Below are 27,105 nucleotides of genomic sequence, written 5' to 3'. Positions count from 1 at the left end.
TTGAGAATATGAGACAACAAGTACTATAAAACACAGAACATGGGCTTGTATACAACTCTAATAACAGTTTTTTCATTTATTTTATTCTTTATTTACCTCACTTGCGTCTCTATTCACCCCAAATATTGTAAAATTGCACATATCAAATAATTTCATAGATATCATAATTTTACTTATCGATACACAAAACTTGTTCCTGAAGTTTTGTTAACGCAGTGGCGTAGCGAGCTAAACTCGCGGGGGCAAAATACTTCTACAGCGCCACCCAGGCGAACACAAAGTAATTTCATATGTATGTTTAAATAGTTTTGCGGACTCTTTGGCACCCCTTTATGAGCGGCGCCCAGAGCATGATGCCCCCCCCTTGCCTCCCTACTACGCCACTGTGTTAACTAAAAAAAAAACGTTTTTACTCTATTTATTCCGCGATTTCTATTCACCCAATTTTACCAGAATATTGTATTGGTTGAAACATAACGTTTAAAAAAACAAGATAAAACAAATATAAAACAACATAAAACATATTAACATAACAAGTACAATTGTTTAAAAATGTGTTACTTTTCTGTTTCTGCTTTTGCGAGGTTTTCTAATTAACTGTTAGTAATTATTACTATCTACATATATAAAAGGACTTGTCCTCACTGACTGAGGTAAGACGCACGCACAGCCGTAACTGGACATCCACTAAGAAGGGATTCTGAAAAATGTTAACCCTAAAGGGGTGATATAGGGGTTGAAAGTTTGTATAGAAAAAAATTTAAATCGACACCAATTCTTATAAAATTTGAAATTTAGATTTTTAAAAGCATTTAATTCAATACGTGTTTCAACGTTTTCAAGAATATTACCCCAAGTACAAATAAGGGGTTGAAAGTTTGTATGGAAAAAAAATTAAATCACCGGCAAAGGCACCGATTCTTATAAAATTTGAAATTCAGATTCTTAAAAGTATTTAATTGAACACATGTTTCATGGTTTTCTAGAATTCTTCCCCTAAATACGCAAGCGAAGCTGCATGAGATATTAAGCTTTGCATTTCAAAGGTTCAGACAAAGGAAACATATAGGAGAAATGATTGGAACAAAGTTAGGGAGAGGCCCCGTAGCCCACTGTACTTGTAGGTAGCCCACTGTACTTGCAGGAAGCCCACTGTACTTGCAGGAAGTCCACTGTACTTGCAGGTAGCCCACTGTACTTGCAGTTTACATCTTGAGCACTTAAAATGGATCACATGCCTCGTTTGAAATTAAAATATAATAAAGTAAACGATGGTTCCGTTTTAGATTTTCTTAATAAAAAAAAAATCGGGTTCATGCTGTATCCCACACAGAGGGAACCTAGTGTTAAGATACTCTGTTCCCCATTTTACACCAAATTGGCGGAAATCTATATTGTGTATTGAGTGGCGGAACTCAACTCCGCGCCTTGCCTGGATACCAGAGCGAAGAAATGAAAATATACATTTAAATAAATATCTCATTTTCTCAAGTGGGGTTAAACCTGCAACCATTCGCGTTTACAATTACACACTGATGCCCCTTGGTAATCCACGGTTCTTTCTCGTTAAGTTTTATATTTAATTCATTTTTTTTTGTTTAAGTTATATGAACATATTAATTAAACAACATATTAATGCTTAAGAAATTTAATGAAATAATTGTTCTAGTTACAGTTTATACACAATTATTTTACAATACGTAAGGATACTTTGCTTTAAGGAGTAGTCTAAAGGATTAACTACAAATTACATAAATTGAAATGAGATATTTTCTCCTTAAACAACTATTATAATTAGGTCTATTATTGCAAGAATTTATTTACATTCGTAACTTACGGAATATACATTTAAGTAATACATATTTTAAACTAGTATCATTGTTTTGAATATAAAGGAAATTTTGGTCCAGCTATATCCTATGCTAAGCACAACTTTCTAGAGGAATAATCGATATTGCTATCAAGAATACATTGTTTAACATAGGATTAAATTAATGTTTAATTAGGCAATATTTAATTGTGATACCTAATATTATTTGTGATGATTTGCTACAACCATACAAATAAATCACACATCTTTGTGTGCTTTAAAAAGATTTTAGATCAATTTTGTAGAACATTCATTGTGTTTAAGTTTTTTATACTTACAATGCTAATTAAAAAACTAATGTTTTCAAAAATATTTAAGGCGAAACATAGTTAAATATTAACTAATGTATGCTCATAATTAATTTATTATTATTTTTCAGATACTTATTTATTTTTTTATTATAATACATACAATAATAATAATTGCTTCATTAAAGCAATGTGGATAAATAATTTACATCCTTGAATTAATCAATTGCAAGTATGCATCGAAGCTGCATTGGAGGCTCAATAGCTTATACACATATTGAGATAATTATAGATTTAAAAAAAATCTTATTGACAAAGATTTCATCTCAAACAATGAAATTATACACAGAGTCTTTTAAAAAAAACAGGATTTTGTCAAGGCACTCCAAATTTTAAAAATTAACTTCTTGTTACATGTCAAATATTTATTAGAATTTCCTAACATGAGAAAACCATATTGGCTGTGGCACATATTTATAACAAGTTAATAGATAACTGTACTTTAACAAGGCAAAATATCATATTAATAATTTTTAATTATTATTCACAGCTTATTTTCAACCTTGATATGTCTTCTACATCATTTGTTACTTAACTGCTGAGAAATTTTGTATTTGATTATTTGTGTTAGAAGCTACCCACGAGCTGAAGACATCTCTGTAAAATAAAAGATAGGCATAAGTAACAAATAGACTACAGCTATAGCGCGTTTGACTGTAAAAGCGATGGATATAGTTCCATTTCTCAATGGGGGGAATGACATATTTTTATTTATGTCCTTTAACACGCAATGTCACAAAAATACAGCATAAAGTATGGATTAAAGTGTCTTAACATTAGGTTCCATTGGCATACATTTAGAATGCTATATTTAGAGTTAATATGAGTGCAGATCAAAACTGAAGTTAGTATAATTTCATTAAATTAATTGATATTTTAGACAGTTAGTTACCTGCAATGGCTGACAACACATTCATTTGAACAGTATTCATCTTCCCATTCACTGTTAGATATAGCAGGATTTGTACAGCCTTGGCGTATACAAGATGGTGTGCTTCCATTTTCATTTTGCTAAAGTAAAATAAAAACATGTTTATCATATAGTTTGTTAACATGTTAATGATTTTCAAATGCAATTTCTAATTATTATTTTGAAAAGATTAATGATGTACTGGACATGGGCAACTAGCAAAAAACATGCTTATGTAAAATATTTTTATGAAACTTAGTATTTTTTTAAAAACTTGTTTATTAATTGTCCTTAATCATTAATATGCTCACGTGATACTTGTATTATGCCAAAAATAAAAAAAAAATATGATTACTATATGTGACTCATGTTTAGGTATATTTTACTTAGATGAAGATTTTTTATTCAATTTCCAGTTTTATCCCACCTATTTGTTATTGAGTGGCTGAACTCAATGCCACTTATTGTCATGCAAGAGTGGGAAAATAAAAATAACTTGCTAACCCAGATCATCATATCAGATGATGTCAGAGATGTTAGACAATATAAAACTGCAGTATATTTGTATCTGTGTTTTTTATAACTTCACACTGTATCCCTGATATAGCAGGTTAGGCGAAAGGAACCTACAGTTAAGGCACTCTATTTACCATTACTCTATGATTGATGAAAAAAAAGAAATCGTAATTATATCATACCTCTGGAGACTGGTGTGGTCCATTCATTCCAGAATTAGTATTAGCACTACTAGGGGATTGATCAGGTTTTAAATTCTGTATTTGTTGTGCCTGTTGCTGTTGGCTTTGTTGGGGCTGTTGATGTGGAGACTGCTGCTGTTGAACCTGCTGATGTTGGACTTGCTGGTGCTGGACTTGCTGATGTTGGACTTGCTGATGTTGAGCTTGTTGATGCTGGGTCTGCTGATGCTGAGACTGCGGATGCTGGGATTGACCTTGTTGATGTTGGGCTTGCTGGTGTTGGATTGTCTGTGGGGGTGGCTGATGCAGTTGTTGCTGTGGCGGAGGATGTTGATGCTGCTGTTGGTATTGCTGCACTTGGTGAGCCTGTTGCATCTGTTTAATGGATTGATGTACGTCACAATTACATGTTAACAATATCAGTAATAATATTTAGCTATCTGCATTACTATATAATTTCAAAATTATTTAATACTAGTGGGCCCGTGCAGTGCTTGAATTAAAAATATTAACAAAGAAATTTTAAACTAAAGATTCAGTTACTTCAGTAAAACAGTTGTATAAAAAAAGTGTTATGGCAATTAGCAAATTTGTCAAACTAAATATTTTAAATTGATATAACTTTTTTATTTATGAACTGATTGTAATAAAATAAATCCTATATGATTTCAGCAGCTTGCCAGATCCAATAGTGATAACTGCACCTAAATCAGTTAAGTCGATTCTAAGATTAGCAAGACAAACAGACAAAAATTTTAAGAATAATTGTTTTGGGTTCTATTGGGTTAATAAAGGTTCCCAATAACATTTTTTTAAAATATCTTCCAAGTATAGACACCAACTCTCTTACGATTTTATTATAAGTATAGATTAATGAGGCTTAAAATACTTGTGTAATTATTGCATTGTAGTCAGATTCAAATACCCAAACTCAATATTCAATCATAATGGCAGATTGAAGAAAGGAATATTTAGATATCTATACTATAACATAACAGTAGAATATTTACATCTCTTCATTGAATGTACTTGCTAAATATCAATGCATGGGGATGTAAAAACACTAAAAAAATATATGTAATTTTGAACATTTCTATCTGTCTGTAAATGCATATCCATGAAACTATTAGGCTGATGTGAATGATTTTTTTGTGGCAAAGCTTATTGAACCTCGAACAACCGATATCTACAATAATCCAAGTTAACAATAAGAAATAATACCTTCTTAGCAAAATGTTTTTTAGCTTGATAGCATCATTTTACATTGATATATAAAAATAAGAACTGTTATAGACCAGATAAAATATAATAAATATGGAAGTGGCACATTCATAAAAGTTGTTATTTATATAGCTGGTCTTGAAAAATAAAAAATATATAATGTTACAGCATTTACATGATAGTTAGGATGTTGGTTTCTAGTCTAGGTATATAAAATTATTTACATTTTCCTACTGGAAGAGTTCCACATTTTAGTACACAATGTCTGGAAATTTTGTTTATTTTTAAGAACAATGGATGGTAAATGGAAGTAATATGAAAAAGTCAAACGGCACTTAGTTATAGTATATCTAGTCATCCAATTAATAAAAAATAAAGATATAAAAAAAAACAATAATATATAACAAATCAATCTGTTATGCTTACCTGTTGAGAATGATGATACTGCATTGCAACATGAACAGATTGGACTGGAGGAGATTGTGATTGAACTTGTCTGTAGCCTGGGGGTGATAATCCAGAATTAGCAGCATAGTTAGGAGATTGTGCTGCTTGATAACTTCTTGGAGATTGCACCATATTGGACTGACATGTTTGAGGAGAAGTTGTTGAATTAACTTGGTAGCCTTGAGGTGACTGACCTGTTACCCCCTAGTGAAAAAATACAAAGTTTTATTAACTAATACTTCAAATTATTATTTACTGACCTATGAAATATATTATTTAATTTCAACTTCACAACAATTTACTATAATAATAAACAAAGTCTTCCCAAAAAAGAGGAATATGTTTAAAATTTCTTTAGTACTTACTTGGTAAGTTTGAGGATTATGTCCCATATTCCCTTGATAGCCTTGTGGCGACTGTTGGGAGTTGGGTGGGTAGCTTTGAGGGGAAGGTCCAGCAAATGTAGATGGTGGTTGACCTCCAGAAAAGTTTTGAGGTGTATAACCTTGAGGAGTGGTATTTGGCGCATAGCTTTGAGGAGTGTGTCCATTTCCATACGCTTGTCCTTGATAATAATTCCCATAATTTGCATTTGAATTGTTGTGATTGTACATTACTTGGTTTTCTTGTTCGCCTCCCTTAGAAATAATATTTACATAGTTAGTACCTATTATTCTTTATAAGAATGTATAAAACCCACAATGAAAGAAAGGAGTAATATTAAAATGCTAGATTTTTTTATTATTATATTATTACGGTAAAAATATTTAATTATAATAGCAATTACATTTTAACACCACTATTTTATTTTGGCGTACGGCATATTCTTTTAAACTATATCTTATTTAAAAGTTCGATCATGTTAAGAAAAAGCTTTATGCAAAAGCTTACCGGTTTGAAAGACGCGTGGAATTACTGAACACACGGTCAAGTTGTAATTGTAACAAAGATTTAAAGCTCTTCTGTCGTGCTAATTTAAGAATTATTACTTCTAAATATTTACCATTTTAACGAATTTAAAGTAAAAAACAACGCGCTTACAAGAATTATAGCGGACTAAATATCAAACGATGAACGCTCAAGTATCAATATTCAGCTGTCATAAAGCGTTCTCTGAGTTGCCAGTGATAAAAAATTTCACGTTTCGTTTCACGTACCTTTCTTCTGTTCTACTTGTAATTCAATAAATATATTTATACCCACGTTTATTGAGCGCACTTCGATGCTACTACGATATTTACTTAGCAGTTTTAAAAAAGCGAAACCGTAAACGGTTTCTCTTTCGTTGAATGAAAAATGATAACATAAATTAGCTCTACATTTATTTAGACGTTTTCCACATAATTATATACCAGAAACGAATAAAACGTAAGAACATACATAATGTATTATGTTCAATTGCGTACATATATTTATATCAAATAAGGCAATTATTATATGTGTTTTTTCATTAAAGCTTCATAATTCATAGTTTATTAAGAGTAAAGTATTATCAAGGGTAGATAATAATCAAGAGTATTTATTTACTTTATTTTTATTTGTATAGTATGACTTAATTTTAAAATAGAAAATTAATATTTCATGAGTCAGAATTATACCCTTCAATTGATAATTTGCAGATGTTAGTAGCAACTATTCTTTGACAGTAATTTCTTGTTCACATTATGCCAGTATTTTAGTTGAGTAGTGAGTAATTTAATAGGCTAAATCCTTGCCGCCACTGCCCAAAAATCGTTTGCAGTATACAGTGTATATATAGTAGTAACAGTGTTTTGCACTTCAACAGGGTAGAATGCAATAAATTTACTAAAATGATTAAACAAATCTTAATTCTTTAAAAGAAATGGATGAGGAAATTTGTGTGGTTAATAATGTTTGGATTTACAATTATTAAACAAATTTAAAAATTATACAACTTTTAAATTTGATTAATTATAACTACAGCGAAACAACATATTTGCTGCAACTAATGCACTCTATTAATTCAGGTTTGGACCAGATTACTCATTGAACCAGCAGAACTTAGAGCTTTGAGTGTGGATCATGGGGTGCTACTCGTCCGAAAGAATACAATTTATTGGACTGATTTCACTAAATTACTCACTAACTATTCAACTAAATTTTAGGGCTACAAATATGTCTAGCTAATAAATTACTCGCTACTGAACAATTTAGACCATGTAATTGTTTAGACTAACAAAAAACGATTTAGACCTTGTAGTTTGACCAGTAACCTAAATTTTAAGGGTCTCTAGGTACTTATATAATGATTTCAAGTTTTCAAATATATGAGGTGATTAGGAGTTTTGATATATAAATATTAAATATATGTATGTAATAAATAAAATATCATACCTTAGATACTAAGCTGGCTCGATATGCCGCCAGAGCTTTCAGATATTCTTTCTTTGCTACTTCAGTTTTTTGTTTATAAACCTAATAAAAAATACCAACAGTAAAAAATAAAAACACAATAAAATATTTTATTCAACAATATAGAGAATTGCACATTACAACTCACACTTTTATGTTCTGAATCCAAGCCATCCCACATAGATGCTACTATTTTAGATACTTCTCCAAAACTAGCATTTGGATTTTGACCCTTGATTGCAGCTTGTGTGTCCCGAAAAAATAATGCATATGCCGATACAGGTCTGCAAAGAATTAAAATATAATAATTTTATATTAAGTTTTAACCTTAATATTATTTTTTTGTATACTTACTTTTGTGGTTCATTAGGATCCCTCTTTTTTTTCTTTTTTTGCACTTTGGGTTTCTTTTGCATTTGCCCACGATTAACTCCATTATCAATTGGTTCTGGTGATGACCTCTTAACACCCATATTGCTTACACCAATCTATATAAAGCAATGTAAAAGTCAATATATTTTTTTCAATTTAGTGTTTAGTCCATTGGCAATACAAATCTACTAAATAGTTTCTTAAATTAATACCAATCTACATTGTAAATGATAAAATTTGCCTATACCTGATGAAGCGTAGTTTGTTGCTGCCGGCTCGCTGAGCAATAATGGATAGGCAGAAGGCTTTCTGCATCACCAGGCAACTACCAACAAACAACGGATTTATTAGTTTTTATAGTAAATTTCACTAAAGACAATGTAAAATTATAAGAAATGTATATGCCAATGAACTACAAATAAATATAAAATATTTCATGAATATTATTTTTAACTTTAAAAGTATATCTTTCTTAAATTAATTATATAATAGAATTAGTATTTTGATTTAGAACTTTAAAATAATGTTGGCAAAAAAATGTAGTGCAAATCAAATCAATATATGACAGAAAAGATATTTTTGTTGGATTAATGATTTATTGTGCCTGGCTCTGCTTAGTTTTTACCTGAGAATGATGTGAAGGTACACTATCATCTGAATCATCACTTGTGGTGCCTGGAGGAGAAGCCCTCTGTGGGGATCCGTAAACAGGCCCAGGCTGTGTTGGAGTATTTGGTGTAGGGGGGCCACTCATAACTTGACTTGGCTGTAACATCAGTAACTGTTGCTGCCCACCAGGTTGTTGTTGTATCATATAATTACCAGCTGGAGCAGCAGCGTTACTATAATAATGAAAATGTATTATATTTTGAACAAAATAAAGCGAAAAAATGTCAATTTTTTTAATAGTACGTACTTATGTGAAGTAACAGGTGTATGGGGTTCTTGTAAGTATAATGGTTGTTGATACGATGGTGCTCCGCCTGGAGGAGCAAGACCGTCTTGAGCTGGATTCATCATTCCCACCTGTTATCGGGAATAAATATTATATGACATAACCATGAATAGTAACAAAATATACATGAATATAAAAAAAAACGATATAAAAATGATAATATTAATTAGCCTACATCATATGTTAATAAATGTTTGAACGATTTATTTTACATAAAATTTAGTTCAGTTGAGTTTTATCTCAAGCTGTCATAACTCATATGACAGTTGACAATTATGTATACTCATTATGTCAAATGTGCCATACTTCATATTCAACATGATAGCGAAGTAATCTGTGCTCATTTGACCCGCCTAAAAACCATAATATAATTAAACAACAATCTATAATTTCTGGACATTGAATATTAACAATTTTTTTTATACAAGTGATACAAGTCAACCATATACTTTTTGAAATATTTTTTATCCGTCTCGAAGTTTAAAATTATCAATTATTAGATTTTTCCTTTATTTTAACAGTCAAATTCAAATTTAATGATTTTGGGTTAACAGGTTTTGATTTAAATTTGTTTTGATAATCTATCCTGCACGTACATATAACCTGCACGTATCCAGTTTTAGTTTTAAGTATGAGAAGCATTTGTATAAAATCGTAAGCCACAGAATACATCTTCAGACCAAGTTTAAATAGTAAAAAGATGTACAAGTATAAATATTTCCGTTAGTGTCGTGGCACAGCGGCATTTGGCAGTAATCTTGACGGTTGTGGATTCGATTTTCGATTTCTGGATGTGATTCTAATTTATTTTCAATTTCTAGCTTTAGTAAACGTTGGGTTCCGCTACCCAAAACGCAATGTCTTGCAAATTAAACAGTGCGTCGGAGCGGGAGTAAACCTAAACATTACGTTCCCTTACAACAAAAAAGAATTATTTTTATAACTTCTTCTTCTTCGTGTCAATGAATGGAGAATTCATATCACATTTTGCCAGTATTTAGCCACGTCGACTGCGGCATCTGTTGCTTCCATCAGATCGTCATGTGAGCAGGTGAATGGACATTTCGGGCAGGAGAGTAAGTGTGCCATCGTTTGTGGATCGGCGCCACAGTCACAGGGTGACCCATCCCTCAGTTCGTACCCCCATCTCACGAGAAGCTCTTTGCATCGGCCAACCTGGCTCCGTAAACGATTAAGTGACTTCCATGTTGGCCACTGCAAGTTGTAACCTGCGGGTAGGCACTCTTTGGGGGGAACAAAGCCTGAAGGTGGCGAGTAGATTGTCTGCCATAACCGTATCCTAGCGCGACTCGGAATGCAATCTAGAGCTTTGGTAGCTTGAATAAAACTGTGGCGACTTTTCAAGCGGGCACGAGGTGCGGTGTAGCCAAAGAGTGGGTGCCGAGGGTCTTTTTCCTGACGCATTTTTTCGACAGAACATGCCACCTCACGTCGAACCTTAGGAGGCGCTATTCCGGCCAGAGGGTAGACCTTGTTTAATGGTGTGGGCTTAAGGCAACCAGTAATTATTCGACAAGTCTCATTTAATGCTATGTCCACCTCCTTTGCATGAGCGGAACGGTGCCAAACTGGACACGCATATTCACCCGCAGAGAAAGATAGAGCGAGGCCTGTTGTACGAAGTACGTGCGGAGATGCCCCCCAATGTGTTCTCGTTAGCCGACGGAGCAGATTATTTCTTGCACATACTTTTTGTTTGGTATACAGGCAGTGAGCTTTAAATGTTAAAGACCTGTCCAGTATAACTCCCAGGTATCGTGGTTGTGGACAGTGTTGAATTTGAGCACCTCGCCAAGATATTTGAAGAGGCCTGTTTGCTTCACGATTCCTCAGGTGGAACGCACACGACTGAGTTTTAGACGGGTTGGGTTTAAGGGCGTTATCGTCATAGTAAGAGTCGAGTGCGCTTAGGGCTGTCTTCAGCAAACTTTCCACCTCCTCAAAACATGGCGCCTGAGCAGCCAAAGCAAGGTCATCGGCATAGAGGAATTGATGGGTGTTTGGAGTTTTTGGTTGATCGTTGGTATAAATGGAAAATAAGGCCGGGGCTAAGACACTCCCCTGTGGGAGGCCGTTTTTCTGACTGCGCCACCTACTTTTGTTACGATTAAGGTGAACCTGAAATCTTCTGTTGTTTAAGATATCTCTTAGTATGCGGACGAAGCCTTGATCGTTAGTTATGTTGTGAACTTTAACTAGGAGTCTACGAATGTTGACGGTATCGTATGCAGCTGTTAAATCAACAAAGACAACGCCAGTTTTATAACTAAAATATTATTTTCTACTTTTTAGTTTTAATGTCAGTTCAATAAGTCCTTGATCACACACACATACTTATAAAAACCAAGTTAGGAAGCTATTTTTGAGTCCTTTATAACTCGTAAAGCAATTAGTTGTTATATATATTTATTGATTTTATAAAAACTATTTTTCAGAAAGTTCGAATTGAAAAAATATTTTCGTGTGAAAATCAAATAGAAACAGAAATTAAAATTCGTCAACAATACAACTTAAAACAAAACATCATCTATGTACGCATCCTTAAAGTTCACTAACTAGTATTTTAAAATTGTAAATAATTAAGTAAAACCACTTTTCTATTTTGGATAACTTTCAATTAAATTTCTGCGTTAAACAAAGTTCCTATCTATACATTAAAATAGTTGACACATGAATAGATGACTCCAAGTGTGACATGTGACAATCTCGCCAAACGTTTCATACGTGTCATTGTTATTGGAACTTCATTTACAGTGGCCATTAGCAAATTATACAATCATGGCTGTATAATTTTCGTAGGTTAAGGGTTTAAGTAGGGTTAACGGTTATTGTGAACATGCTCAAAAGAGGGAAAAAAGCCACAGAGAACGGAGCGCCAAACGCTACTGTTCCTGCATATCTCTCTCGCCGCCCACTGTAATCTCTTTATACATGCCCTCCCGAGGGCATTTTTTGCCATTCTTTCGTGAATTATTTTGCTCGACATGCCTTAAGACGTAGCTAGAGCACGTTCTTCTTCATTCTCACACATTGACATCCTCGCCAGTACCCGCTATTCTGTGTGAGATACACCTATAGGGCGTCAATTCTGTTACACGCAGCAATACCACATCCATTTCTTATCTTTCGTCTCTACTTTCAAAGTATACCACTCCCTTGTTCTAATATCTTTTCATTTACGCTAATCTTGCAATTCGTTCTTTCTTCATTTCTTTGAAATGCCAGAACAATAATAATTATTATTTAGAAACAGACAGTCACAGCACTTCTTTGTATTGATATCCATTTTCTTTTTATGTTATTATCAATAAAATTTAACGAGAGCCCTATAAACGTAATAGTTGCAATGCATTATTACATCTATTTTAAAAATATCTTTAAGAGTGATCTAAAATAACTTCCGAGTCCACCGCCTACTTAACGGAATTTATTCAAAGGCAATTTCATTTCAATAAAAGCAATCTAAAAAGTAGGGCAGATGATCGGAGGCGCATTTCGTAAAAGTTTCTACTATAGAATTGTAATAAAAAAAAATTATATTATCTCGTACGATGTTTTGTTATTATAAATCAATTAAAATATTTAACGTCTGATCGAAATATATAATATGTTAATTTAGGACTAGTGTATACTATTTTATTTTTTTATCAGCTTCACGCTGTATCCCCGCACACAGCAGGGTAGGCAGAGGGAATCTAGTGTTAAGACACTCCGTCCCCCACTTTCTGCCGAATTCTGGAGGCATTGCGTGTTGAGTGGCAGAATTCAACGCCGCGCTTTGCCTCGACACCAGAGCGAAGAAATGGAAACATAAACGTAACTAAATATTTCACTTCCTCGAGTGGGGATCGATTCCACAACCGTCGCGTTACAGCCACACCTTTGTGCCGCTGCGCCACGATGGCCTCACTACTATTTTATACTAGTATGAGAGCATGAAGCAGGTACCTATTATTTATAGTACAAATTAAGTTAGAATTGGCGTTAAACATAAAAATTTTTGAACAATTATGAATGATTCTAACTTAACTTACAAACGTCATCAATAAAATACAGTTCTTTATAGCTTATTAGTTCTTTGTAGCTTATTAAGAAACATTTGTTCGAATAGGTTTTGAGCAAATGTTTCTAAATAAGCTGTGAGGGCTGCTAACGATACTTCTCTAAGTAGCCAGTAACGTAACAAACCTGAGGTGCAGCGTGGTGAAGTTGAGAATACTGTATATGCGAGTTTTGTCCGCCAGCACTAGTAGCATGTTGACCATGAATCAATGGAATATCAAACTCTTCGTCTCCAAATGATGGCGTATGAAAAGTCTAAAACAAATTAAACACTTTTACAACATTGACTTTACGATAATTGAATAGTAAGATAATGTGATAGAACCCGTGCCTACCTACTAATATTAATAGTGAAGATATCTACTTTTTAATAGTATCGAATTTGAGGAAATTTCAAAATTTATCGTAGCAAAGATAACGAACAAACCATGAAGGTCGATATATTTTGCCATGGGGCTGTTTTACGTGGTATGAGGTAATTAATTGAGTTTGAAATAAGTGGTATCTAAAATGACTAGATTATTTTGATAATTGCGAAATTTAGAAGAAGCCTTCTTAAAAATTTATATTTTTGATAATTTAATTTTTAGCAGGACCATTATCTTAATCATACGTCCTAAACTAAAACTAAATAAAAGTAAATGATTGTGGTACAAATATTTAGGAATAGCCTCCGCAATCTCCTAAAATATATTAATCAAATAGAAAACTCATGGGTAATATTATATTAAAAAGGTACGGTATGACTGTATTGTTCTAATAAACCAGTTTTTTTTTAAGTTTTGCGAGAAATCTGGAAAATTACATTAACCAACTTAGTGGAAAGCTTGCTTTGGTGCTTAGAAGCTATTACGGCAGCAATAAGTTACGGCCATACAAAACATTAAATTATGTTTTTTTTAAGGAACCACTTACTTTTGGCCTTATAGAAATTTTACTTATTTTCAAAATAATTATAAAACTTTCATCATTCGTTTATTTTTAACAAGAACATTACTAAATACATAAATACAGTGATTTTAAAATTATTTCGAAATGAACATAAAATAAAATTACCTTTTTCTATCATGTCCACTTATTTTTGTTATGGACTGTACGTTTGTTCTTAAATGAAAATTACTGTAATATATGTAACACATAGCTTATTAAATCAAGCCTTATTAATATTAGAGTAAAAAAATAATGATCAAAGATAAAGCCACTTATGTTTCATTATTTTAACCTACATAGCTAAACTATGTACATACCTATTTATTATTAAATAGCCTGTTAGAACTGATGGTCACTGTGTATAAACATACTAACTTTTGTATATATGTAGTATACCTGTATAAATATTTTATATATCATACAGGTATACTGCATATATACAAAATAAAAAATAATTTGAACCTGCGCTTCTTGGAATCCATCCAACCTCGCCAATTAGCTACTCCTTACTAAGGTACGCCGCATGTCGAAATTATTATACGTTTGTTACAACATACCTTTGTTCTTTACTTAGCCTGAGAGCTTATAAAAATCTTTAATATGCTCTCTTTTACCATTCATACTGGCATTATAAGTATTAAAAATGTATTTAATTTTTTTACTTAGCGTGGTAAGATGCTGAGGTGGATGTGCGGCGTAACGCGGTCTGACCGCATACGCATCACATTCATTCGAGGTAGTCTTGGGGTCCGTGACGTAGCGGATAAGCTCCAAGAGCGTCGCTTGAGATGGTTTGGCCACATTACGCGCCGGCCTAAGAACTATGTCGGACGCAAGTGCCTTGCTATACCAGTTCCTGGGGCGCGACCTCCCAGACGCCCAAGGAAGCGCTGGTTGGATGTCGTGATGCAGGACATGAGAGCTAATGGTCTAACCACCGAGGACGCAAAAGATCGTGCTAAGTGGAGTAGGTTGAGTAGGAAGGCAGACCCTGGTAATAGCCGGGATTAATGCCAGGAAGAAGAAGAAGCGTGGTAAGTTCTCCAGTCTTCCGCCCGATATCGCGACATTGCTTTTTTAATTACGGAAAACCTCGTGTAGTGTGATCAGACCGGGGAAATAAAAATAATCCGTACTATCGAACCCACGACCATTGAATTTACAGACAAACGCTACCACTCTACGCCACGATGGTTAATTTTATAGGTTGATTTATTTTATGTATGCAATAAAGAGTTTTCATCAATCTACATACATATATTTGAGGGGTTATTTAATTTCTGCGACTGCTTTTGAGTATTGTTATATTCTTTATTATGTGAAGCTTTATAGAATAATATTAAACTATATCATTTATAATATTATAAAGTAGCATCGTCGTAGTACTAACCTGATCATTCATCGCGTACACAGCCTTTGTGTCGCGAGACGCGGAGAGAGACAACTCAAGGCCCTCTGACCTCTGAAAAGATAAAAAAAATGTTTTAAGTAATTATGATACTAAAAAAATATATGCCAACCAAAATGGAGGAAATGTGAACTTCCTTCCGTTAAATATAAAGTTACGATTTCAACTGTTACTATTGCCTATAAATGTTAAAATATAAATGTTCATTACTTAGTTTTCTACTCCTAGAATCATAAAGATATATATATTTTTTAAATATTTAAAACTATTTAAAATACTAATATATATCACAACAAGTTATACACATTTAGATCCATCTACCGTATAAGTAAGTTGTCCTATAATTGAACATAATCGCGGTGGAAGATCATCGTCTGGTAAACATTTAATTTACGTCGATCTTGAATTTATTACAGCGTGCCTCGGAGGATACTTATTTCCTGGCTACGGGAATGAACAAAGTAACCATGGTCGCCACACAACAACCTCGTTAACTTTCCAGCATTATGTTTAACTAGCTCACTTTTATTATATTATTTCTATTAATTTTATACACCATTATATCTTTCTTGCTAACATGTTTTTTTAAATAAAAATTATTATATAATTTGATTTTTTTTAACAAAAAATAACCTGAATTTTTGATTTTGTTGATATTGAGTTATTTGTCGCGCACATACTATATTCCAATTTAAGACTTATATAATTTTCTCGTTAATGGCGCTGTTAGCACTGAATATATGACACAAGAAGCAATAGCTTTGAAATAAAAAAAATGATTAAAATCGGTCCAACTCAGTCGAGGAAGTTCTGAGGTAACAAACATTTGAAAAAAACAGTCGTATTGAGAAGCTCGTCCTTTTACAGGAGTCGGTTAAAAGTAATTTTATTCTTATACCACATACAATTATTCCGTACATAGAGATAGGGAAGATGGCAATAGATAAAATGTATCACCTCACTCTTGTTACGTTCGTCGCAAATACGATGCGATGCGTAAAATTTTCTCAATTTTATACAAATGTATTTGCATACTAGCGGCTCACCTACGGCTTCGCCTCCGTTTCGCGGTATTTTCTCCAACGCAAATTTCGTGATAAAAAGCAGCATATATGCTTCTCCATAACGTTATCTATTTTACAGTGAAAGCTCAATAAAATTCGGTTCAGCTGTTCCAGAGACTAGCCCGCACAAACAGAAAGAGAGATTAAAAATTTAAAATAATTTGTTTATGTTTTAGCATTGTGTAAATAGTTATACACATGAAAAATATAGTTATTATGAAATCACAGACACACATTTATTTATATGTATAGAATATAATATAAAACATCAATTACTAGAGCACATTATTCTATTCTGTAATTTTTAGAACTAAAATATGAATATTCTAATATAAATTTGAATAAGAATATAAGAATTAAAAACATAGGTATTACATAAACAAAAATATCTATAGGTATACTAATTTTATATATTATATTTTGTTGGGATAAATAAATTAATATATTTTATTACCATATAATAATACAATAATTGAAAGAAGGAAATATGTATTAGATATTTGTTGTTATAGTTCTAAATTGTTGTATTAAAGATTTTGCCAGAATTTGTAAACTCAGTTCATTTTATTTTGCAGTCTTAAGAAATTCTAACTAGAACAAGTTATTAACTTTTTGCAATCTTACATTATTATATATTTTTGTAATATTGTACACTTATACTTATAATATACATATTTACATAGACTTGAAAGACGAATTCATTATAAATTCGTAAAATTTCCTCCTATTTTTATAGAGATTTTTGTTCGATATCATTTTTTTGTGCGGCTATTTTTCTCTTTTAACTTAAAAAACTGTTAACCCATTTTATTTTTTTGTGAAAAGTTTATTTATCTGACTAGGAATAAGTTTATCTTTATTTAGAAATAATTTATCGTTTATGACAAAAGTAGTGTATTACTAGTTGATTCAGTGATATTTCGGGTATGAAAGACATGCTAAAAATAATTACAAAGCGTACTACTAGACTACTAAATAAAATATTTGAAAAATTATTAATAAAAGTGTTCCAAAAAAATGATTGATCAATATTATACAGTGTCTTGAGTTGGAGTCGGTCTCATTCCACGACCGGTTTCCGTAACACACCGGCTGCTGCGGTCCCAATAGCCTCTTATAATAATATGTTGCACACTATCAACGTTAAGTGAAAGGACAAGCCGATATAATTGCTGTTATTCCATTTTGTAATAAGTCAAATTTATAGATATACGTATATAAATCACTATTTATCTACAGATAAAATATATTTGGGATTCTTTGAGTAACAATTATTACTTTTATTCAAAATGTTACTAATTATAAAGAAAAACAATTGTTATAGGTATCTATCATATTTTAATAGTCAATTATAGTATGCCGTCCACATTATAACTATGTTTCTAATATGTTTTTAGAGCGTGGAAAGTAGAAAGTTTTAAAAAGTAGGCAACTTTAATAAACATATCTCGAAAAGTATCGTCTATTTGCCTAAATTATATTTGAAACACTTTTAGAAAAAAAAATTGAAACGTCAAACATTATTTTTATAATGATAAACAAAACAACAAAACTAAATAAATGGTCCTTTTGAGCTGCGGAACCCAAAAAAGACCGATATTCAAAACTGATATAAGATTTTTAACATATATAGTTTAACATACATATTTTGATAACTTCGAAAGGCTGCCTGCCATTACCTTCTTAGCCTTTTAACTTAATTAAAATAACGATTCTACATTTGTAAATAAATCGATTTGTTGAACGTAATTAAAAGAAAGCACGATTATGTTTATTGGTATACGAGTACAACTAAATATAATATAATGTACCTATATATATAAATAACATTTTCCATTAGCACGAAGCATTTGAATATCGTAAGAGAGCGTGGATTCATTATTAACGTCGGTTGTGCGGTAGAATTCTTTAGGACATAATTGCCGGTCGGTGACCCTGTTTAGTTCCTCCCACTAAAACAGCGTTAAATCAATTGATGTTATTACAATTGGAACGCATCTTTCATCGTAACCTGGTCTGCTTTTTTCCTAGGGGAGTTTCTACCAGTCTATGTATAGTAATAAAATAAGCAGAAGTTTCTATTTATTAGTTAACTATTACGTCTAAATTTAATGTTTTGCTTAGTTAACGTCCGAAAAAAACCTTTTAAATGTTAGAATGAAGGTATTTGAAAGAGATTGTAAACTATAAACTAATGCTATATATTATTAATTATATCAATTGGAGTCAATTAAAAAGTTTGGCCTACATACCTCGAAGTACACTTTATATTTTACGTTATTCATACGGTAGTTATCTATTTTTATAACGCCGAGTAAATTTCAAACAGGCATGATACAGTCGGCGCTTGTATCGTTAATATTAATCGTTACAGTATCGAGCACGTATTACGATTAAACATAAAATATTTATATATGAAAATAATAATTAACTTCTTATTTTAATTAGTCTTTAATTTTGTTTATATTTTTTGATAAATTTACATTTTGCTTTATTTGGAATAAGTACGTACATATCATAATTATGGTTGTATGCGTAATTAAATTGTTATCTTCTAATTCAAAATAGGTATCTCAAGACTAAGAACACATATATTATTTATATTTTATGATGTTTAAAGTATTTTTTTCTTATATTTAAATAGTAATTTGCCTAATGCATGTCTTATCAATAATATCAATGGATATATCTATATTACGCTCTACTTTGTCCGTAGATAGCATTTTATCGTGTGTTTACTTTACGAGGTTATATTTTATCGTCTGTAGAAATTAATTAAACTATGTTTGGCCCAAGACATTATATTAATAACTATTATTAATATTATAGCAATACTACCTAGTATAAATAGTTTAAATTATTGAAATTAGTTTGATAAACTTACAAAAGTAAAGTAATTTTAATATTTTAAAATAAATAATTATTAATAATAAATATTTTAATAAAAATACTGTATATCATAATAAAAAAAATATGGATATATTATATGTAAATATAAACGAAACAATTTTAATTTCAAAATGTTTACCCACCATTCAGCTTGTTAATGCTATTACATATCCTATCAGCGGTAGATTTGATAAATTCTCAACTTGAATTAATTTCGTTCCGGTTCCATGTAATATCTAATTAATTTATCGAGGAAGTAAAATTATAACAATTACAGTTTTAATTGGACAGATCACCAAAGTTTGTTCACAATGTCCGTCGTTCTAACATCCGGGAAACATTACAGTCACTTATAATTATTTATTACAAAGTAACACTTTTACGTGAATAAATACAACGAGTTTGATCGAAAACGATTACTTAAATTCCAATGTAATGGCGCACTAGAAACACGTGCGGACCGCGCGGGAAGACTGCGTGGCGGTCGCGGCGCGCACTGCGGTGGGGTATGGGGGGCCTCTAGTACTCGCGGCGGCCGAGCCACGCCGAGGGCGCTATTGTTGCTACCTCTGCTGAAGCCACATTGAAAGCCTTTGAAACCACTATGTGGATCTGAACACCGATCTTATCTGAAGGGTATTCCCGATGCCTTTTAGGGCTGGAAACCATACTGCGTTAGATATGTGGCACAGTAATGTAGTCAGTGTATAATAACTTACTATACTTTTACTATACTGAAAATTAATTTAGCTTTTTTTTAACAGTTTACTCGTCGTGTCGGTAAATATTAAATAAACAAAAAAATCATGATTTTTAAATGGCGCAGTCAATGTGCAGTGGCTTCGGGCTCGCGTCAGTTGTCCAGGCTGGTTGTGGATTCGACCCGAACTCAGAGAAATATATTTATTGGAGTTTATTTCACATGGAATATTTTTTCTGGCTATTGAGAGGAATATATTTTATATGCCTGTCGTGAATCAGGGGCACAAACAAGCGGCTGTAACTCGACAGGTTATGGGTTCGATATCGAACTCGAGGAGAATAAAATATTTAATATTTTGATTTCCTGGCTCTGGTGGACAAAGAGCGCAATGTATCATTACCATCGAAATCGGTGTAAAATGAGGAATGGTGTCCTATCATTAGATTCCCTTCCTTCCCTTTGCCTTAAGAATTCCTGTTTGAGTATATTGAGGTCTACATTAGTGAATAAGAGCAAGCTGATAATTATAGCTATCAGCCTATTCTTAAAGTAGTTCTTTCTAACCTTTGCTTATTGTCATAAATAAAAAAAAATATTTAAAAAAACATAAACTCCGACTGCATAAAACTAAGAACATAAACAAGCCCAAGTTTATTAGGATAACCAGTTGGAACCTCTTTTAATTATGCGGGGTTCCCGGTAAAGATTTTATTGATTGAAGAATTACTTATATGTCCCGACTGTTAATTCTAATTTTCAGATATCTTGCTCTAACTAAGCACTCCATTGTAAAAAAAACTCCATTGTTTAGTTATATCAAAAAACAACACCTGTTTGCATTGTGAGCTTGCCCATCTCCTGATCTGGATCATCACTTTGAATTTTGAGTCCTCGACGATACATGGTTGTGCTGTATTGGATTCTGATACGATTGGACTGTATTCCAGACATTTGAATTTATTATTATTGACAATTAGACCCATCTGTGATGATGCGTACCGGAGGCTTTGAAGTGACATTTTACTCCACTTGTGGATGAGGCTGTCGTGGTGCCGGGGCACGATTGTGTGACTATGACACGACGGTTTTGGATTCCATCCGCACTAGGGAGAATCATTTATTATTTATGAATATTTTCATTTCTTTGTAAAATTCGGCGGAAAGTGGGAAACTAGGTTCCCTCTGCTTTCCTAGCTATATGCGGAATACAGCGTGAAGCAGATTAACGCTTTTTTATTTTTAGCTTTGTCTCTAATCTACTTATGTGATGTGCGGCTGGAAGTAACTCTTCTTGCGTTCTAGTCTAATATGACGTTTACCCTACAGGTCGAGACGGTTTCGTAACGCTTACGGGGGAAAAGTACGGATAATTCTTTCGCCGGATAACCAAACCAACCAGCTACTTGCTAAGCCGATCGCCTAGGGTATTGGAAACGTGTTGCAGTCTTCCGTCTAGCATCGAAGCGGCGCGGTCAGTGGTGTAAAGTGCGATATGGTCAACATACAAGCAAGTTTGCAAATCGACTGCTTTAAAGATTTGGACTGACAGACAAACGAATTGGATCGGAAGATTCTTCAGGACATTGTTAGTGATTTTAATGGGCCACAGAGGCTTTTTGGGATTAAAGTCCTTTAGAAAGGATTTAACCTTGTGTATGTCCAATTGGTGGATCTGTTCGAAAGCTCACTCTACGATCCAGATACGACCTCAGAGTCCACTCTCAATAGGATGAATGGCTGACTTCTCTTAAGGTGTTCTCAGAGTACTACCTAAATAATTTCCACGGTCGTAGCTATCATAGCGCTGTTTTGCTATGTCTGACTACATACCATGACTTGAAATGTCACCTAGAAGAATATTTGCAATTTTTATAAAGAGCCGACTATGAATGCACCCTTTGCTTAGTGCATCTTAAGATCAACAATGTTCAATCAAATTAAATAAAAATAGTAATTAAGTACGCTATTAAATATAAATAAAAAAGTAAACAAATAGAAGAAAAAACATTGCGATAAAGTACCTGCATATGTCGAATAGCGTGAATTAATAAAGTATGTCAAGTATTTCTGCTAAAGCTGTTGTGGAACATTTTACTGAATTAGTAAGAATTATTAGAAACGCATACTATGCACGTAGCGTATTTGAACGAATTATTGAACAAAATAAAATTATAAAATTTAATTAAAAAAATATTTAATTTTTGACGATATAAAGTCATAGAGGTTGATGAGTGCTGCACGCACACTAAAGCACGATTTGTTGTCACGTTCCTCCCGAGCCGAACGTACAAGAGAGAGTGCTCAACAAAAGACGGAGAGACACAATTGGTTTAAGAGTTCGTTTAATAAATAATACTTTAAAGAAAAAAAAATAAATTCAATTAACTCCTTTTTAGTTATATAATATTATATAAAATAATGATAATTCAGTTATTATAATTCTATTAATTCACTTAATAAATCTACGCACTCTTTTCCATCAATGTTTTCTTATGTTATGACTTTGTCATACAAAAGTACCTATCGCCCGTAAATTAACATTACAGACAAACATATATGTTTCATTATATTCTATCTTTATTTGTACACAGTACTATTCTGAACAGTTGGCATAGAAAATCTTGTGTTAAAACACTCCACTTTCTACTTTTTCGTTAGTAGTATGCAAGTACATTTTCTTATTTTGCGAAATTATATTTGGGATATGCGATGAAACTTGGCGATAAAATAGTTATGTACTTTAATATCTTAGTGTTTCAGTAAAATCAAAGAGGGTTAAACCTCCTTATAATCGTCAGAGTAATAGGTAAATGCCTACTGAATGTAAGCTGCTTATTCTCCTGCTTACTCTCCTATGAGAGAAGAAGCAGAGTGAAGCTGTTCCATTTTTGTACATGCGTATAAGTTATTAATTGTACAAATATTAAAAACAAGATTTAAACCAGTTATAAGATGAGTCATTCGGGCTTTATCGAAGACTCGCAAGACTTACGTCTGGATTGTATTATAAACTTCGTGTATTCTGTTATTATTTTTTATGGATTAAGATGTGGTTTTTATCTATATAATTTACTTTTATTAAAGTTATAAGATTCACATTTTATACTTGCCATAATTCTGACACATTCATCAAAAAATAAACAAATATGTTTATAGTCCTATTCTGTTTAATTATAATTGGAATTTTGTAAAAAAAAAGATAAGATAAGGGCTACGCGCGTAATACTTTTTTAAATAGGGCTTAGAATAAAATAATTAATTATTAATTTGACATGATAAGATTCTAACATTCTCTGCTTCCTATTTTCAGTTCAATCTTCGAGCTACTGTATATGGTGGAACTCGACGTTACGCAACACGACTAGACACTCAACACGCAATGCCTTCAGGATTCGGCAGATAGTGGGGAACGGAGTGTCTTGACACTAGGTTCTTTCTGCCTGCTGTGTGCGGGGTAGTGTGTGAAACTGACTTATTTTGATTTAAATACTTAGTGTTTTTGTATTTTGTACTTAAAGTGTTTTTGTACGACTTTATCGCAAATACTGGTAAAATTGTATATCTATAACGCTGGTAATTGAATAATCTGGTGGACTTTTGTGCTAAAAAATAAATCTTTTGTTTTTTAAATGAATTAGATACTAGCGATAGCTTTTTTAGTAAACATATTGCATGAAAAATAAAATATAATTTTGGCATATTGGATAAGGAGGTAAACTTTTTGAAGAATATGGTTTTGTACTAGAAAACCATAGAAAACTAAAACTAGAACTAGAAAATTTCTAGACCGGTTACCAATTTTAACATTTTTTATTTTATTATTTCTAGGGGATATATCTATGTCACTAATGTTTCTGATATACAGTTATATCTCAGAAATTGTTATTCTGAGAAAAACAAGCTCAAATAGTGTTATAAAAATTAACTTATAATTTTAATGTAAAGACAAAACACGAAAACTTATGTTAATGAGAACGTTTTTATAGCGTTTAATATTTTTTAAAGTACATATGGGATCTGTGACGACTTCTGATGTTTAATTTTTGATGGTGTACCCAAAGTCTACCTAATTTTCTGTGTAATTTTTTGTTATTTAACCACTATTTTATAGCCGATTTCACTCGTTACGAATTATATATTTTTGTAATTTAATATGCTGCTTCCATACTAAATTGCAGGAACCGCAAATTGATATAGATTTGTAAAGTATGGTAAGTTATAAGTAAAAAATGTTTTAAAAATAGGAAATTTGGTAACGATAACATTTTTATGGACAAGAAAGTTCAGTGAGTCCTCGTGATCAGACTGATCTGGTGGGGATATCTATCAATTGACTGATCGCATATTAACGTTTATAATATAGGTTCAGATTTAGTTGGACAAAATGTGTCACATGGTTCCGTTACTTTAGAGAACTATCAAATGAGTCTTATTCATACGGCACATTGATATTTCTTATTTTTATCTCCCTTTTCCAGCATATAGCATGGAAGACACAGATAATCTAGTATTAGGACACTCCACCTTTTGTTTTCTGCCACTGTAATGAAAGTTGATTTCACGCTGTATCCCGCAAACAGGAGGGAACCAAGTGTTATTGCGTGCTGAGTGGAGGGATTCAGAGCGCGCTTTGCCTCCAGACCAGAGCGAAGCAATGAAAATTTAAATTTAATTTTCAGTAAGTTTGCGAACCGGAAAATAAAAAGATTTATTTACGTATTTTCCCACTGTAACAACACTTTAAAAACAAATTTTCAAAGATACCTATTTAAAAATATACCTGAGGTGATAGTTGATGATAATAGGAAACGAAATATAGTAAAAAATAAAGTATCCAACCATTACTTTAATGTTCTTCCTATATTTTAAAATTGTTTATTACTTTTAATACATTAACTATTTATTGGGGTAAGTACTTGAATGAAATGAATTGATTGGTTATCTTAATTTAAGCAGTTAGGATAAAAAATATAATATAATAATTTAAACGAATGACAAGTTGTTTACTGTAAGAAATTAATGCAAAATGATTTATTAAGTCTCCTCATTTTCTTAATAATATATCAATGTAAATAATTACTTTTTTCAATATACTTAAAATAAAATATTATAATTTCTTATGATATTTTGTAATTATGAGAAAATTATAATATAAATATTATAGAGTATGCAAAACGAATTATATAAGTTGTTAACTTACCTTGTACATATTGTAAATTTTATAAGATCTATCATGATCGTCGGCGGTGACTTGAGGAGGTTCCATTGCGATAGGCAAACTAAAGAAAACACTAAAATCGGCAATGAGTTGTCCATTTACTAAATTTCTTTATAATCGCCGTCGCTTAATAATACACTATTAAATAAAATTTAAATGTTGTATAATTTCATTTATTATAAATAAGAAATTATTAAGAATATTTATTAATACATATCAAATAAAATTTAATATTTAATAGACGTTTTTAAAAATTTGTAAGTTTATAAAAACTATTAAAAACTAATAATAACATTATCGAAAGTAAATACAAATATTTTTATAAAATAAAACAGGAAATAACGAGGCGTAGAGTCATCAATCGTATAGTAATTACGGCATTTATCAATGGAGCGGTGTCGTCACCGCAAGCACGTGGCCGGCACGGGGCTCGCGGGCCTGGTGCGACGGGACACTTGCGAGCTCGCGAGGGAGCACCCGCCGGAAACCGAGGTGTACCGGGGCTCCTCGAGTACAGAGAAGTGGCGGCCCGCGGCGCGCCCGCCCCGCGCGCCCGCCCGCCGCGCGCCCCACACCCGCACATGCACTCGGGAGCCTCCACACCACCGGCACCGCTCACCCCGCATTCTATATTCGCCTTAATCGCAAATTAAGGTTCCAGTAATGTTTTCTGTCGTACTTACACCTTAATTTGGTAATTTTTCTCAATTATGTTAAATCAGACTCTGATTGCTTATAGTAAGCAACTAATAGAGTGTTTATTTATGTATATTGACATAATGATTACCTTTTTAATTGTTGCAAATATGTATAATTGAAGTTTACGTGCCTTCGTACGTATAAGTATATAATGCGATTGCACTTTACGGACCACTCTTCACATTTTTTAACAGAAAGTTATTAAATATTAACTACATATATATAACTATGAAGGTACTTGTGTCGGTACTTCTACCTTATGATGTTCCAATACCGGTTTATTGAGACCCAGACAACAAGGAAAATACGACCAGACATGAGATAATTATTAATCTGTTCATAATGTAGACTATACGTAGAGTTGTATGAACTGACCCTTCGCACCCTATCGCTGCAGCCAGGTTTTTATGCCCAGATAATTTTTAAGGCCTAACTAATTACTAGTTTATTTCATTATTTTTATATATAAGTTACATAAGGTATACAGAATGTTTGCATCAAATGTTTAATTTTCTGAAGTAAGTTACATAACTATATCTTGGACTTGCGCCAAAACTATGTAGGAGTTGTATAGGAATTTATTTTATGGTTATTAAAATTAAATAAGAATGTATTTAAATTGAATAAAGATTAAAAGCAACTCTGAAGTCATCATGGCCCAGTGGAATGTTCATTGGCTGTGGATTCAATCGCCTCTTAGGGAAACTATAATAAGAAAAATATCAAATTTTATTTTTTTTCCATGTGTTGGGTTCGGTGGTCTCTAAATATAGGTAAAGCGTAAGTTAAACATAAGTAACAAGTAAACTAGTTCCATTTTCATGACAATAATTAAGAGTTCTGTTCACATTCTAAATATACGAGGTGACCCCGCCGTTTTTCGAAGAATTTTCGAGGCATTGCGGAGCAGAATTCAACGCCGCGTTTGCCTTGTTACCACAGCGAGGAAAAAAAATA

The 27,105-nt window shown here is 32.4% G+C and overlaps 1 protein-coding gene across 5 annotated transcripts; it reads right to left on the bottom strand.

The window, feature by feature from the left end:
* Positions 1-1,632: 1,632 nt before the first annotated feature.
* On the bottom strand, positions 1,633-25,587 carry LOC146527671 (uncharacterized). Of its 5 annotated transcripts, none has more exons than XM_085204629.1 (14): positions 25,432-25,587; positions 15,558-15,629; positions 13,364-13,492; positions 9,116-9,225; positions 8,825-9,041; positions 8,447-8,524; positions 8,182-8,315; positions 7,976-8,111; positions 7,810-7,890; positions 5,820-6,092; positions 5,434-5,658; positions 3,787-4,161; positions 3,071-3,189; positions 1,633-2,775 (listed from the first exon to the last, which is right to left on the bottom strand). In XM_085204629.1, the coding sequence occupies exons 1-14, from the start codon at positions 25,495-25,497 to the stop codon at positions 2,706-2,708; spliced, it is 2,085 nt and encodes a 694-aa protein (XP_085060755.1). In that variant the 5' UTR covers positions 25,498-25,587; the 3' UTR covers positions 1,633-2,705. The 5 variants fall into 5 exon arrangements, with proteins under 5 accessions (XP_085060755.1, XP_085060756.1, XP_085060757.1 ...); XM_085204630.1 differs by lacking the exon at positions 25,432-25,587 and adding an exon at positions 19,672-20,006; XM_085204631.1 differs by lacking the exon at positions 8,447-8,524.
* Positions 25,588-27,105: the final 1,518 nt, after the last annotated feature.

Source organism: Heliconius melpomene, chromosome 20, assembly GCF_056956725.1.
Source record: "Heliconius melpomene rosina isolate 202511_hmr_F chromosome 20, ASM5695672v1, whole genome shotgun sequence".
NCBI lineage: Eukaryota > Metazoa > Arthropoda > Insecta > Lepidoptera > Nymphalidae > Heliconius > Heliconius melpomene.
Note: the sequence above shows the minus strand (reverse complement) of the source record. Positions and strands in the feature narration are given on the sequence as shown.